This window comes from Echinops telfairi, unplaced genomic scaffold, assembly GCF_000313985.2.
Source record: "Echinops telfairi isolate 266 unplaced genomic scaffold, ASM31398v2 ScPeMD7_7475;HRSCAF=8513, whole genome shotgun sequence".
Lineage (NCBI taxonomy): Eukaryota > Metazoa > Chordata > Mammalia > Afrosoricida > Tenrecidae > Echinops > Echinops telfairi.
In genome coordinates, this window is record NW_022111379.1 from 14,415,617 (window position 1) to 14,432,475 (window position 16,859).

Consider the following 16,859-nt stretch of genomic DNA (forward strand, 5'->3'; position numbering starts at 1 on the left):
CTACCTTCCAGTTAATGATTTTTTATTTACTTAATTAGATATGGAAGTCCTTTCATGCCAGAAAGTAGAAATAAGTATTTTCTCCAAAAAAAAAAAAAGTTATTTGGGTTCTGATTTGCCTCCCATCACTTTTTTCCACGTCACATTAACAAGTCACTTAGAACTTCAGGTTGTGAGCCCTTCATCTGTAGTCCAAGACAAGTCCTAGGACTTCGGGGCCCACAGTGAGCGGAGAACCAGCCATGTTCTGAGGTCATGCTTGAACTGTTTTACTGTTCTGTTTTTCAGGTTCCCTACATACGAGACAATGCTTCATACACATAATGCTGCATTATTTTCTTATTACCTAAGTCTTCCACTAAACGAGCTTCATGTTACAAATACATGCCAGAGATCACTATCTTTCGCTACTAGTGCTCTTTGCCAAGCCACCATCTCTCTTGGCAGAATTACTACAATAGCTTCCTGATCATGGTCTTCCCACTTCCCTGCTGCCCCCTTACAGTACACTCATCATGCTGACAGACACGAATCAGATCCCATCACTCCCCATTGCTCACATTCTCCAATGGAGGGCTTCCCAGCAGCAGGGGAAGCCAGTCTGACAGCCCAGGTCTGTCTCAACCAAACCCCCACAGGCTGTTTGCAGACTCATCTGAGATTCTGTGCCACAGGGTATGGGACTCATGAGACCCAGAGGAGTCCACTATCTGCCCAGGTAAGTACACACCTGAAGAGGTGAACTAACAAAAGAGGACATCTAGGAGGTGGCAGTGACCAGAAAATCCACTCACCGTCCCAGCAAAGCTACGGCCAGCTTGGTAATGTCTCTCTCTTTCCTTCTCACTTCCCCTTTTCTTTATTCCTTACTGTTTGGGGTTTGCACCCCCCAGTACAACTGTAACCCCTAAGTTCTAAAGTAAGAGTTTTGGTTCAACACCTAAAGAAACAGGTTAAAACCATACTAAGTATGTAAAACGCCCTCCTCTTTATACCTGAAACACAAAACTTTCTTATGTAATAGCACAGATTCTGGAGTTAGACAGTGAATAGTTGTATCCTTTTCGGCCAGTGGTTCTCAACCTTCCTAATGCTGCGACCCTTTAATACAGTTCCTCGCGCTGTGGTGACCCCCGAATCATAAAATCATTTTCATTGCTACTTCATCACTGTAATTTTGCTATTGTTATGAATCTGGCGACCCCTGTGAAAGGGTTGTTCACTCGCCAAAGGTAAGGTGACCAGAGGTCCCGCTTTTTGGCGTTTTAAAAAAGTCCTGATTTCTGGAAAGAATGCACAAATTAGGGAACAGTCTATTTGGTCCATATAGATCAAAATTTTAATCAAGAACACCCCCCATGCCCCCCCATCCCCCACCTCCGGTCAGTGGTGTCCCACTTTAAATCTGGTCACCTTAAGCAAAGGGGTCACGACCCACAGGTTGAGAACCACTGCTTTAGGCAAAGTTCTTAGCCTCTCCGAGTCTTTTGTTTTTCTCATCTGTAAGTAGGAATTATAACAACATCTACCTGGCCAGGTTCTCTGAGCCCTAAATGAAGCAATCGGTGTCAATAGTGAGATACATCTGACGCTGTACAGGAGGTTCTGACTCATGGGGACCCCACGCGCGCTTGTAGACCTGTTCCCTAGGGTTTTCATGGCTGTGACCTTTCAGAAGCAGCATCCCAACTGATCTGCTAAAGAGTCTCGGCTAGGTTCGAGCCACCAAGCATCTGACTGGTAGCCAAACACCTAACCACTTATGCCACCTGCGAAACTCTGTAAATGAAGCCAACCACACAAAAAAACACTTATTATATTCACGATCACTAGTCATCCAGGAGATGCAAATCAAAAGTAGGATGAAGTAGCACGTTATACCCACAACGATAGCCCAAGTGAAAACAAAAATCAGGAACAAGAAATGTTGGAGAGAGTGTGGAGAAATTGGAACTCTTATACATTGCTAATGGGCTTGGGAAACATGTACAACCATGGTAGAACGTGATACAGCACTGCCTAAAACAACAGGGAACAGAAATCCCATACAACTCAGCAATACGTCTACTGGGCATAGACCCCAAAGAAGTAAATGACAACATGCACAGATGCATGCTCGCCTAGGTTCACTGCAGCACTGGTCACAACAGCAAGAAGCTGGAAACAGTCCAAATGCCCGTTAGCGGAAGAATGGATAAAGAAACACTGGTGTAGATACACAATGGAATACTATATATTACGCTTAAAACAGTGATGAAGGCACAGAACACCTGCCATGATAGACTTGGAAACCATCATACTGAATGAATTCAGCCAATCACCAAAGGACAAACATTGCAGGAAACCACTACTTTAAGAAGAATAAACAGCAAGACAAATGCAGACTTCTGTTCCCAAGTTATCTAATCTTCTAGCCCAGTCTCCCAATCAAAGAGGTATGTGCCTGTCTAGTTCCCTTGTACCATATATCACCCCTATTTAAACATCTTAAAAACCACTTCATGAAAATCTTTTTTTTTTAAAACACTTCATGGTCCTTTTTTATACTCATTGTTTGTCTTTTTATCTTTATATCACTACCATTTTATCCTTACCACTTCATTTCATTTTTGTTTTTTATTGTTTCTGTTGGGTTTATCAGTTTGTGAAGCACAGCAGGAGTGGATGCGTAGAGATAAGAACTGAGGCAAAGCTTTGTAGGGGCTGTAGGAGTGGTTGGGGGGAGATGGGGAGGGGAAGGGGATTTCAAGAGCAAACAATGAATGTGGAAGGGAGAATGAGCACTAGAACTGAAGGTGATTACACACCTCATTTTATTATTTTATTTCCCCCTCCCCATCCTCCCTCATGAGCCCTTGATAAACTATAAATTATTCTTTTCATGCCTTACACTGATTGCTGTCTCCCTTCACCCACTTTTCTGCTGTCCGTTCCCCTGGGAGGGGGCTACCTGTCGATCGTTGTGATTGGGCCCCCCTTCCTCCCCCACCTTCCCCTTACCTCCTGGTATCACTACTCTCATTGGTCCTGAGGGGTTCATCTGTCCTGGATTCCCTGTGTTATGCACTCTTATCTGTACCCGTGTAACATGCTCTGGTCTAGTCGGATTTGTAAGGTAGAATTGGGGTCATGATAGTGAGGGGGAGGAAGCATTAAAGAACTAGAGGAAAGTTGTATGTTTCACCAGTGCTATACTTTGATTAATATAATTTATAACTGTGGTCTTCCATTAGCTATTTATAAGGAGAAACTTCAATATATTAAAAGCATAGTATATATAATTAGTTAGGAGGGCTCTTTCCTCTAATAAAGCAAATAACCTGAATAGAAGCAAAAAAGAATCACTTGAAAGCAGTGTTTAAAAAAAATCCCAAGAGATAATGATATAAAAGCATTTTATATATTCATGCAGGAGATCTGTATTTTGTGATATATGTACTACACATATGCATATGGGTTGGGTACTTTAGATTTATAAATCCCACATAGAAAAGAGGAGGAAATGCATCCAAATAATAGTAATGATTATACTACATAGCAGTTTAACAGGTGATTTTTTCCCCACACGTCTGTACTTTTGAAATTTCTACGGTATATAGAGTGCTATTGTTTAAAAAGACTTTTATGAATCACTCATGACTGGTAGTTGCTGGAAAAACCACCTGGTTCCACCATTTGAAAGTCTTTCCACACAGAGCGAGTCTTTGCTCAGCTGAAAGAACAGAAGACTGGTCTCTCGAGCCATCTGTTTTCTTTTTTTTTTCTTTTCTCTTCTCTGTTTATCATTATGTTATTTATTGGTATAATTGTGAGGGTATTGCTTTCCTTACATTGAATTGCAATCCACACTAAAATTGGTCTTTTATTTTCTTTTTTTCCAATCATTTTATTAGGGGCTCATACAACTGGAAACACAGGGAATCCAGGTCAGATGAACCCCTCAGGACCAATGGTGAGAGTGGTGATACTGGAAGTGTAGAGAGAGGGTGGGGTAGAAAGGGGGACCCGAGCACAAGGTCTACATTTAACCTCCTCCCTGGGGGAGGGACAGCAGAGAAGTGGGTAAGGGGAGACATCGGGTGGTGTAAGATATGACAAAATAATGATAATTTATAAATTATCAAGGGTTCAGGGGAGTAGAGGGGAGGGGGAGGGAGGGGGAAAATGAGGAGCAGATACCAAGGGCTCAAGTAGAAAGCAGGTGTTTTGAGAATGATGGTGGCAACAGATGTACGAATGTGCCGTATGTTTTCTGATAGCTCGTTTTCCTCCTGAGCAAGTCACCTTCCTGCCTCTGCAACTCTCCTGACGGCACACAGGTATTTATTTCTCTGCTTCCTGTCAACACAAAAGGTAAATGCAGGGTCCTCAAAGTTATGCAATGCTCTTAGACAAACTTTCAGAAGCTGGCACAGGTACAATTTTCCAGGCAGCGGTTGGCAGCCATGGGAGCACATGCCTGTGCCTGCCACTCAACACGCTGACTCTCAGCAGGCTCCCGGTACAATCTGCAACAGCGTGCGCAGCTCGCTCGATTGGAAAGCCTGCGTCCGCTAAGTCTCTCATTCTGTGGGTAATGAGGTAAGATCTTGCTTCTTTTCTCCTTTTCCTATTTTCTTCTTCAGCAGTACTTTCAGCATCTACAAACAACAAGTTACGCTCCCGGGGGGAGGAAGCATGAGAGTATGGGAGAGTAATCAAAACACAGCACTTCTCCCAGAAATCATGAAATTACCCACTTCAGAGAGTTGTGGGGTTTTTGGTTTTTTTTTGCTTTTTCTCTTGAAATCCAACAAGTGTACTACGTATGGTCCACTCTCTCCAAAGTTCTTTAAATGAGTTTTAGTGAGAATCACAATGTTTCTGGACTGTGATCAGACTGGTACGCAAAAACAAAACCATGACTCAGCATCTAACATACATCTTTGTTTGCTTCTTTCCACATAGGACTCCCCGGATGTAGACGCTTGTGGCGCCCACTCACCACCGGGATGTAACACTCACCATCCACTGCATCGCAAAAGAAGCGTGCACCAGACACATTAGGATACGAAAAGTCTCTGTTTGCAAGCAAGATGGAGAAATAGGAGCCAGACCCTTCTGAAACAAGCAAGAAACCGCCAAGACATTTAAAATAATAATTTTCAAAATACTGGGCATTAAGCATTGAAGGACAGTGATACACTAGAGATGGGGAGAAAAAATAAGATTAGCCCTGTGAATATCAAAGTGCATATAGCTTCACAAGAATTTCCAGGCACCTTGGGAATTCCGCTGACTTCCGGATCAGTCTGAATGTGTAGGGAAACTGAGGCCAGAGAAAGAAACACCGGAAAGGAGTAGAGCTGATGGTGCTGGCCTCTCACAGAAGACTAGGAATAACGAGTGTCGCCAGAAGCCAGAGTAAAAGTCCTCATCCTCCACAGGGCACAGGGGTAACAAGCACAGAAGGATCCTGCCTCTGTGGTGGAAAATCGTTCTCCCTAAAACAAACACTACTGAGGTCTTGCCTAACAAATCTTAAAAGCAAGACCTGAAAAAGATCAAACTGCTTCCAATGATCCTAGCCATGTCTTAAAACAATGAATATTTATAGGAATTTTAAAAAACCCCAAACACCAGCACCCAATAAGACAACACTCTGTTAGGGGCATCCAATAAAAATGTATCGAGCATGGAAAGAAAGAAGCATGAGAACCAATCAAATATCAAAAGTGGGTCAGGACTGCCACAGACAGTGAATTAGCAAATAAAGACTTGAAAACGGTTATCCAAAAGGCAAGCAAAGACATGGAAGGTCTTCGAAAAGGCCTCAATTGAATTCTAAAGATGAAAACACCCTGGATAGGAGCAATGGCATATTCTGTACTGAAGAAGAAAGAATTCGTGAACTGAAGGCACAGCAATAGAATCTATCCAAAATGGAACCGAGGATGGGAAATGGAGGAGGAACAAGTATAAGGAGCTAAGGAATAAGTTCCAGGAGCCGAATATACATTCAGTTGGAGTCCCCAAATAAGTGGAGATAGAAGTACGCTGCAGGTAAGAAAAATTGAAGAAAGAATGACCAAATTTTCAAAATTTGATGAAAGTGAGGATTCAAGAAGCTAAACAAATAAACAGAAAAAGTTAAACAAACCCCAAGTACAAGAAACATGAAATAATTACATCAAGTTACATCTGAACCAAATTGCTCAAAATCAGTAATAAAGAAAAACTCTTAAAAAGCAACAAGAGGAAAAGATAAGCTACATGTTTGTTTTTGGGGGATCATAAAATACAATCTTATTATATATTACAATGTAAGCCAAAAATCGGAAATTGAACATCTGGAAAGTACTAAAAGAAAATTAAAATCTACAACCTAGAAGTCAGTGCTAAGTGAAAAGATCTTCAAGCTTGAAGGCAAAATAAAACATGATCATATATACCACTGGAATGACAACTTGGCTCACTCTATGACTGTTTTATTATTACTTAAATCTCTTCAAAAGATAACTGGTTGTTTAAACAAAAGTAACACTTAGAATGTCTATAAAAGTCAAAAGGCACCCTGGTCACACAGTTGGTAATCATTTAAAAGGTCAGTGGTTCAACAACAGCAGTCGCTCCATTTCCATGGAAGAGCGACGTGGCAGTTTGCTGCTATACAGATTTATACCCTTGGGAACTCTACAGAACAACTCTGCCCTGACTTTCAGGGTCACTGTGAATAGGAATTGACTCAGATAGATTTGGGTTCTGGTGAAAAATAAAACGTATGAAAATAATTGCACAGATTGGGAGGGCAAACATGAGAGAACACATTAAGTGCTCTTACACTTCATGTTAGGACCTTAGACTGTGTAAAGTCATACAGCATCATTTCAGGGTAGACTGTAACAAGTTAAAGATACACACCAGCTAGCAAATGGACATTGGGCTTCCACTCAAGTACTCCCTCAACGCAAGAACACTTTGTTCCATAAGATTGGCATTTCATGATGCTCACCTTCCAGACATGATCGCTGAAGACAAAGGGGTGCATAAGCAAATGTGGTGAAGAAAGCTGATGGTGCCCAGCTATCAAAAGATATAGCGCATAAGGTCTTAAAGGCTTGAAGGTAAACAAGCAGCCATCTAGCTAAGAAGCAACCAAGCCCACATGGAAGAAGCACACCAGCCTGAGTGATCACGAGGTGTCAAATGGGATCAGGTACCAGGCATCAAAGAACAAAAAATCATATCATTGTGAATGAGGGGAAGTGCAGATTGGAGACCCAAAGCCCATCTGTAGGCAATTGGACATCCCCTTACAGAAGCGTCACGGGGAGGAGATGAGCCAGTCACGGTGCCGTGTAGCAACGATAAAACATACAACTTTCCTCTAGTTCTTCAATGCTTCCTCCCCGCCCACTATCATGATCCCAATTCTACCTTACAAATCTGGCTAGACCAGAGGATGTACACTGGTACAGATAGGAATTGGAAACACAGGGAATCCAGGACAGATGAACCCCTCAAGACCAGTGGTGAGAGTGGCGATACCAAGAGGGTGGACGGAAGGTGGGGTAGAAAGGGGAAACCAATTACAAGGATCTAATATAACCCCCTCCCTGGGGGACAGAAAACAGAAAAGTGGGTGAACAGAGATGTCGGACAGTGTAAGACATGACAAAATAGTAATTTATAAATTATCAAGGGTTCATGAGGGAGGGAGGGAGGGCGGAGAGGGAGGGGGAAAATGAGAAGCTGATACCAAGGGCACAAGTAGAGAGCAAATGTTTTGAGAATGATGATGGCAACAAATGTACAAATGTGCTTGACACAATGGATGGATGGATGGATGGATGGATGGATGGATGGATGGATGGATGGATGGATTGTGATAAGAGTTGTACGAGCCTCCAATTAAAAAAAAAAAGATGGACCCCCAACATCCATAAAGCAACCATTTAAATAAGAAAACAAAGAGGTATGGCTAACAAGCCACCAGAAGAGATCCAACGGAATTATATTATATATATATTTACCATTCAGTGAAAGGTTAGCTTATCCAGTCCTATTTGGAAATATAATTAAGTCAAGGAAAATAAATAGGAAAAATACTTACTGCCCAGACTGGGGACGTAAAGCCCAGAATTGCAGCTTTAGCTCCATCAGTCACATAAGGAATAATATTTTCTCCCAGACGTGTATCTCTGAACAAGGCTGTGAGGATATTTAAAGCATGAACCTGGAACAAAGAGTTCAAGATTAGATGTAGGTTAAAAGCCAATTCTAAATCTGTATATATCCAATTGAACAGACTAAAAATAAAACGAATGAGACAACAGATTTTAATAAAACACACCCAATGGATGATGCACTGATTTTATAAATTAATAAGGTTTGAACAATACAGTCACTTTTTATACAAAAAATACATGTAAATCCTGCACCTAAAAATGAAGGGTGGGTGACAGGGAATGGTAGTTCGGTTGGAAATTCTCTCCTTTGATGCAGGAGACTCACGCTTAGTTCCTGGCTAATGGAACTCAATCGTAGCTACCACTCATCTTTCAGTGGAGGCCTTGCGTGTTGCTATGATGCTAAACAGGTTTCAGCAGAGATCCCAGACAAAGACAAACTAGGAAGAAAGGGCTAGTGGTCTACTTCCACAAATCAGCCAATAAACACCATACAGACCACAATAACCTACTATGAGGAAGGTGCAAGACCAGACACCATCTGATTCCACTATGCACCAATGGAGTCATGATGAATCAGGGACGATGACTCAGTAAGAGCTAGCAACAAATAGGGAAAACACTCTCTCGTCCAGCACACACGGAATGCTTGAAATGACCACAAACACCAAATTAGCAATATGTCCTGCAGATTATGCTATCCCCACACTGGACTTGACAATCAAACTAATGTTCTACTGAATAACTCAAAAATGGACACATCTTAAAGGTGGGCCCAAGAAGAGTCTTTTGCATATTTAGAAATGAGCAATCATGAAGATGCTACATGTTAACATTTAGGAGATGCTGCTCAAGTGGTCCTTAGAAAAAAGAAATGTATACCTTAAAGCTTTAAAATTTTTAAAAAAGTATGTTCACTGTGCAAACAAATGACAAGAATGTCTTACTCCGAAGCACTGACAGAGGACCTCTCCCCTGTACGTTGACAGGGACCCACCACCTGAGAGCGAGTTACTGTTGGTCAGAGTTGGCTCCACAGGAGTCGATCTGTGGGTTTCATGGAGTGAAGCTGGAAGGAGTGTTTAACCCAAGGTTGTGCAGGGAGGTGATGACAAGAAGGCTGAACACCAGATAAAGTTAAAATGTGCACATACCAAAAATTTATGTACTACATTTTAGGGACAACTGCCATGTTACAAAGTTACTTATCAACTCAAAGAAGCACACGTGAAATTCCCATTAATATTTTTAGATACAATAATAATGTTATAAAATATCTGCTACATCGTTTTATCAGTTTAAAACAGCTGATGTTGGTCTGTAGTTTCCAGCAAAAGAACAGGAAAATAACCATCCAAACAAGCTTTCAATGTTTGCCCTGTCTTCAGAGTTCTATATCCTTACCGGATCTTTTAAAATTTAAATTTAAAAGGAACAACAAATATTTAAAACCACTGTCTTCTTTCTCAACAAGGCTGTAAAGTGAGTCTTTCCATTATTACCTGGGGGACTGTGCTCTGTGAGTCATCTGTAGGCCCAGCCAGAGAGATTAACTCTTTCATTGTTACTTTCAACAAGTCCATTTTGCCTTTCTTTGGTTCAGATGCCAACAGTGCCTATGGGAAAACGGGGAAATGAACAGCATTCTCCTTTAGCACACACCTACTCGCTTCATCTCAGAATCAACATGAATGCGTAAAATCCCCATTATGAAAGCATGTGGTATCCAGGCAAGTTAATTGAATCATGTGGCTTTTGGGCAATTCACTTAACCTCAAGAGCCTTCATCTGTAAAACCAGACAGTGAAATCATAGGATCTCTAAGGATACTTCCTGTTTACTAGTTACCTAATTCTAAGGTTGAAAAATGGCTCTTGTTGACAATGATAAGGACCATCACAAATAAACAAGTCCACCTTAGTGACAAATTTGTAGACCAATAATTTATCTATCTATCTATCTATCTATCTATCTATTTATTTATTTATTTTAAACCCTTTGGATTAAATTTCATACAAATAGTTTAAAATGCATTGGAAACTGATCCGTATTTAATTCTCCTTCACAAAAGAGACTAACCCTGGAAGACCAATCAAAATGGAAGTAACACTGATGATTTCATGGGACAAAAAGAAATATTATAAACTCCAAGGGCCCTTATACTTGAATTTTAAACAATTTTTTTCTTTTTGGCATAACAATTTGCTACTAACCAATATACACAAAAGTAGAATACAGTGATCCTGCAAATTATGGCTCTTGAAGCCATAGTCTTTGTAACTCCCACCAAATGATTGAGTAGGACTATACAAATAGAGTTTACAAAACTCTAAGGTTGGGTTTTGCCACCCTGCTGGACATAGAATGAGCCATCTCTAAAGCAGGAATGGAGGGTCTCACTACCTTCAAGAAAGAACAGCCAAGAGTGAAGCTTGCCTTCTAGATGCTAAGATTCCTGCACACCGAACCTCCTCAATCCAGGACACGGAGGGCTGACACCAGAAATACAATGGAAAAGCATCGGCAGCAGAACGGAGAGGGCTGGGGGCTTTCTGGCGCACAGATTGAGTACACGTGAGCGGCTCTGGGCAGGAGGCTCACTTTCGGAGTACGGTGTCTTTGGGGCATCACTGAAAGTGCTTTGCAGAGGTCAAGGAGCCAAGTTGCTGAGAGGCCCAGGATCAGAAAAGGTCATTCTTGGAACAGCTAAAAAGAGACACTGTAAACCAAAGAACTGTATCCTTAACATATCTGATCCTGAAATGTAATCTATCAACTTCCCTGACAACCCTATATCCCTGAGTGTGGTCTGTGAGTTCTGTGTGGCCGACAATGAATTTTTGAATTTTCAAACCCAGCAGAGAAGTAAGGAGTACCCTGGGATGTTTGGTGGCAGAATAGGTGAGGGGGAAAGAGGTGGCAGCATGTCTGACCCTCACCTCATAGAAATCTGCTGAAAGGTTATTGCTGCTGCTTCTCTCTTGTGACATCAGAGGCGGTCAGACACTGCCCACACACCCTTTCTACAGGTACCAAAACCATTTTGGCATGAACATGCCTGGAGTACTGATATGAGGGAACTCCCCCTCCTTTTTTGGACCCAAATGAAAGCATAGTGTATATACTGTTTTGTCCTTTGATGGTGGTAAATGTGTCCTTTGCTTTTTAGAGTAGTATACCTGAACGAGAAGCCTACGGCAGCATACCTAGATGTCGCAACTGACAGAAGGATACGTTTATGGTGTGCAGTGAAGAGACTCTTGCCTTCAAGAATCCAAAGAGTAAGAGCCAAAGTCCTCATAATACTAAATCAAACCCTCGTCCGCAAGGCTTTTGTGTGATGAGTAAGCTGAACCAAGAGCCCGGCTCCTGTGGCTCCAGGCTCAGCTCCGTCCTCAGGACCTCTGTGGTTTTCGGTGAGTCCCTTCTCTTAAGGCCCAGTTTCTTCCACTATAAAATATGAATAGAAGACCCTATCTCCTAATATTTGATTCAATGGGATGATACATGTTAAGCAGCCACTAATAAATGTTAGCTGCTATAGGAATTATTTTATAAGGATATATTAGATGGAAGAATTTCTAAGAAACTGCCTGAAGGCAAATATTTATTGTTTTCAGAGATAGAAATTTGGGATCTTGAAATGAGACGAAGATTTTTTTTTCTCATTAAAAACAAACAAACAGGTGGGGGTGGGGGGGAGGCCGGGAGGCAGCCAGTGTCCTGCCCTTCCTGGAAGTGAGCAATGGAGAACACAAGGCAATCTTGCCTAAGAAGGTGTCACGGTGAGGTCTGCCTGCTACAGACACAGGCGGAAATCTATACCGCCTTCGACTTGCATTAGATTTGACCTCTCGGAGGGTTTGTTCCCGGAACGGATCTGTTACAGGAACACGCTGTCCACGCATTAGAGCAAGCCACAAATGCAATGGGGCTGAAAAGACAAAAATGTCCCTTATGCAAGCACTCAGTCACATGCCAGAGGGGATAAGAACACGCTATTATACAAAGACACAAAGAAAGAAGCAAACAGCACCTGTATGTAGAAAGGAATCCCGGCACTACGCCTGGTAGCACAGAGTTTAGATGAAGGATCGCTGCTTTTTATGTCCTCGAAAACACTCCATAACCACTGCTCCGGTAGTTTTTGCAGACTCACATCAGAGCACCTACAAGGCATAAGATATAAGCAAATAATTGGAAAGACCAGGTACCAAAAGGCTACAGTCTAACATGTTGCTATACATTACATCTATTAGAAAAGAGTAAATATCTTTACTTTGGGGGAGGCATGAAATGTTTTCATTTCTTCTTGGGCCCTACTTTCCTTTTTGATATGGGTTTTAGGACTGGAAGCTATAGAAGATGGTACTACTTACAACCACTGGGCAGACGGTTGCCTACAAAATGAGCCTTGTGACTCCTGTTTGTGCCTACACACAGCATGTTCCCAAGGAGGGGAAGCAAGCACGCACCTAAACTTCACACTACTGTACAAGACTCAAATTTCCAACAAAGCGGCTGTAGCTCCTAGTTTCCTGTAATTTATGTTCTACGTTTGCAGAAATTATTTGTTTAGAGAAAAGACATCTTACATTCTATTTTAGTAATCATGTCCCATTTCTCTTTCAATATGGCACATCACAATAAAATTCCTCTTCAGAACCTACAGAGAGCAGAGAGCAGATGATCTGGGAAGAGGCATCAACATTTTAAGGTTCAAATGACGTTTGAACGTTATAATTCGCGATCTTAAGCGCTAGCTGAAACTGCTTAAAAATATGTAAGGGCTTAAAAAAAAAAAGCTACTTAAGGCTGTTTTTGTTTTGTGTTTAATTTATTAACATATGCCCTGCCAGAATGTTAACGGTTTCCAAGAAAACTATATATTCAGTGATAAGTTTACAGTTCGCTTAAGAGCTCCATAAGTAGATTTTATCATTAACAATAAAAACGTGAAGTTCTTAGGGAAAACGTTCTCTTTTAAGTTGAGGAAGATAGCCTACAGGAAGAGAACTAACTGACCACGGTAGTGAGAAGCAGGTCTCTTAGAAACGTTATTTACTTTGGGATTCTTTGCCTTCCTTCCCGTTTGGTTGGTGTAAAATAGAAAGTTTCAGTTTCCAACTAAAATTTCCAAATGGCAACTCAAATGTATACCTTGCATTGAACAAAAGACTATTCTAATAATAACACTAATTTTAAGGCAGCGATGTAAAAAGTGTGACATGGTCCAAAAACGTATTAGTTGAGTCACAAGTGTTACAATCCAATCTCCTGATTGCTAGTAGACTGTGACTTTAAGTTTCCTTTTCAAAGGAAGGTTTAAAATCAAATGCCTTACCCCTGCTTCTTCCTACCTACCTTCCCCCTCAGTCACGAAAAACTCCCAAAAAAACCTGAGCCAAGACATAATGACCCGATGTAATCTGTAGACCTTGCTTACATCCTGATTTGAACAAATCAAACATAAAGAAGCTATTTTTAAGCAATAGGATATATTTTAATATTACATATATATTGATACTAAGCAGTGACATATAAGCCATACCAATGGCATTGTAGATATGGAAGGAATTTCTCCTAGGTTTTACATATGCATCCTGAAATACAGAAAGGCAAAAACGATGGATCTGGGATTGACTACAAAAGACTGCAACAAACCATCATGGAAAAGGAAGGCTGAAGCAGGTGTGGCAAAACTTTGATAACTCGTGAGCCTGGGTGATGGTGAAAGACAGCGAATTACATGATTCTAATGTTAAAATATATATATGTTTGAAAGTTTTCTAAATAAAAATATCTTCCCTTGTTGCTATCGTGTTAAGGATTAAAGTAACTTCCCAATCATTAAACTTTACACCTTTTAAACTTAAAATTTTAACTCACTCCAAGGCTCAGATTTCGGGCAAACAACAGACAGGTCTATAAGGGGAACAAGTAACAGTAGGGAGGTATGCACACCTTAGAATAGTCAACCCTTATAGCGCAAAAAGACCCTTCAGCTTCACCTGACAGGCAGGTGGTGGCTGTGCCTGCGGTCCACTGGCAGGAACTGAACCTGGGTCTCCCAGATGGAAGTCTAGAATTCTAATTCTAACACTAAACCAATATCGTCTCCCAAAATAAAGTGCACAACTAGGAACCCAGCCCCCTTAAAAAAACAAAACAGCTGAGCTGAAAAATAAATGATGATCATTTGGGGTCAAGAGAACAGAGATGGAAAACAGTGAGTGTGCTGAGGCGGCAGATACACTGGCTTTCAAATTAACTGGGGGCAGCAGTGGTGGCCAGGAAGGCAGCTTCTGTGGGCAGTCACAGCGCTTCCAGGAAAGAGCCTTTCCGTGGCCTCTTCTCTCAATGATGGGGCTAAACACCAGCCCACGCTGCCGGATGCAGACCGCTGAGGAAAAGGCCAAGGGCCTATGATGACCTGGTGGAACAGACTCCAAATGCACTATGAGTCAACATTTTCGTCCATTCGGGACGTTGATGGATGTCCAGAACAAGGTTTGTCATCAATCAACATTTCACCTTTTTTGAAATGAGAAAACCACTTGGACACTTGAGTTTTTTCCTATAGCACAGTCCTTGTTAGGTGTTTCAACATCACAACACTTTCTGTGGCATTTTTCCCGAGCAGGAAACAAAAATTCATAGCCGCATGCTATTCTCTTAAATCGGCCATCGAGTGAAATGGCTTTTATGAAAAAATTCACTGTGACCAGTGAGAACCTTTCAAGGCAAGGCCACTGGGTGCACTAACTCAGCGAGTTACTTGATGCTCACCTAGAGGGAAACTGTGTACTGAGAAAGCTCTGCTTCGCCCAAAGCAATTCCAGTATTTTTTTGGGGGGTACCCCTCCTATACTCCACCCATGTTCATCACACAAATACGCACCCCACCCATGTACATTATATATACAAGGAGGTATCTCGAAAAAACTGAATGGACGAAAATGTCAACTCACAGTGCATTTGTAGTTCATTCCACCAGGTCAGACTTACTCACGCTTTCTAGTTAGAGGTTCTGAAAAGATTGCCTAGCAATGTGCAACAAACAAGGCCTCCTTTGTGGCCGGCGGGGAGACTGGCTTTTGCCACCACGACAAGGCATCTGTTCCCGCAGCCATGTCAGCGCTCCAGTTTTTGACAAAAAATAGCATGCTTCTCTTGTCCCACACACCTGACTCACCTGGCCTCGCTCTGTTTGACTTCTTTTTGTTCCTTCAATAGAGACATGAGAGGACAGCGATTTGACAACTTAGAAGAGGTGAAGAAAGAGACGAGGGAGGAGATGTCAGCATCCAGACAGTTGTTAGAAAATGTTTCCAAGAATGGAGTTGCAGATTTGACAAATGTATTAAGTGTAATAGAAAGTATTTTGAAGGTGATAAGGTTGTTTGTTTTTAAAAAAAATTAAATATATAGCTTTGCAAGAATATTCCGGGTTTTTGGGGTATCCCCCCCGTATACACCACCATGTTGATGACACAGATAGACACCCACTGTGTTAATCATATATATACACACCTCACCCTGTTCATCACATATATAGATATATAGCTCACCAGGAGCATTATTCACAATAGCAAACCCATGGAAACCATCTAAATGTCCAGCAGTGGAAGAATGGAGGCATAAACTTTGATATATACGTACATCGGGACACTACGCAATGTCAAAGAATCATGAGGAGAACGGCAAAACCACCTGGCAACATGGATGAACCTGGTAGCCATTATGCTGAGTGAAATCAGTCAGTCACGAGGGAACACGTCTTATCTGAGACCGCTGTTATGAAAACTCAAGGAAAAGTTTTCGCAGTAAAAGCAGGATTCTTTGATCATCGCTAAGATGGACAGGAAGGGAGGGAAGGGGAGTCATGGCCAGAGTGTAGACAAGTATTAACTTGGGTGAAGGGGAAAGCAATATACACTATGAGGGGGGTTAGGAAAAAATGATGGAAGCAGGGGAAGACATTGGGGGGCTTGTAAGAGTTTAAGGCAACAGAAGCCAATAAGATGAAACACACCATCCTGAAAATACTCTGAGACACACAGCAGTGGTGATCTGTGAATGAATGCTCGGATAGACCACCATGCTGAACAGGTAGGGAGGGAGAGTGGGAGTATCCCAGAGCATATCTATGCAGGTTTGATAGAAGGTGTTGATATGGGTGTGCTCACTTTTGTTGCAAATATATCCATGAACACGGTGGTACATACAGGGGTCAAAGATATGAGAGTTCCGTCAACATAATCAAGCGCCTTGAGGGAGGATGGTGCTGGCGGGAGGGGCATCAGGGCCACAGTCTCAATTAGCAGAACACAGTTCACAGACAGTGTCCTATATTCTACTTTAGTAACAATGGGGTCTAAGAAGTTCATTAGCAGCTGTTTGAAGTCCAAATACTGGTCTCTCTTCCTCAGTAGGGGAGAAGAAGGATGAAAAATGGAAAGACACAGGGAACCAATTAGTCCAATAGAGTCATGGAGCACCCCAACATCAGTCTCCACAACCCTAAGACCAAAAGAACTAGACAATACCTGGCTAACACTACCAGCTTCTCTGAGCACGAGCACAGGCAAGGCCCTGGACACAGACGGCACACCCATGAAAGAAACCAGGTTTACTGTCGGACAGAGGTTGGTGGGTACCCCCAGGACTGCCCCCGCTCAGTCACCCTCC

The 16,859-nt window shown here is 41.9% G+C and overlaps 1 protein-coding gene across 2 annotated transcripts in view; it reads right to left on the bottom strand.

Annotated features, from left to right (window-relative positions):
* THADA (THADA armadillo repeat containing) overlaps positions 1 to 16,859 on the bottom strand; it is a 391,488-nt gene that overhangs the window by 290,501 nt on the left and 84,128 nt on the right. For both annotated transcript variants that reach the window (XM_045285791.1, XM_045285792.1), the window contains 3 exons: positions 12,205 to 12,337; positions 9,671 to 9,784; positions 8,093 to 8,215 (listed from right to left, as the gene is read on the bottom strand). In XM_045285791.1, coding sequence (XP_045141726.1) covers positions 8,093 to 8,215; positions 9,671 to 9,784; positions 12,205 to 12,337 — 370 coding nt within the window. The remainder of the gene's footprint in view (positions 1 to 8,092; positions 8,216 to 9,670; positions 9,785 to 12,204; positions 12,338 to 16,859) is intronic.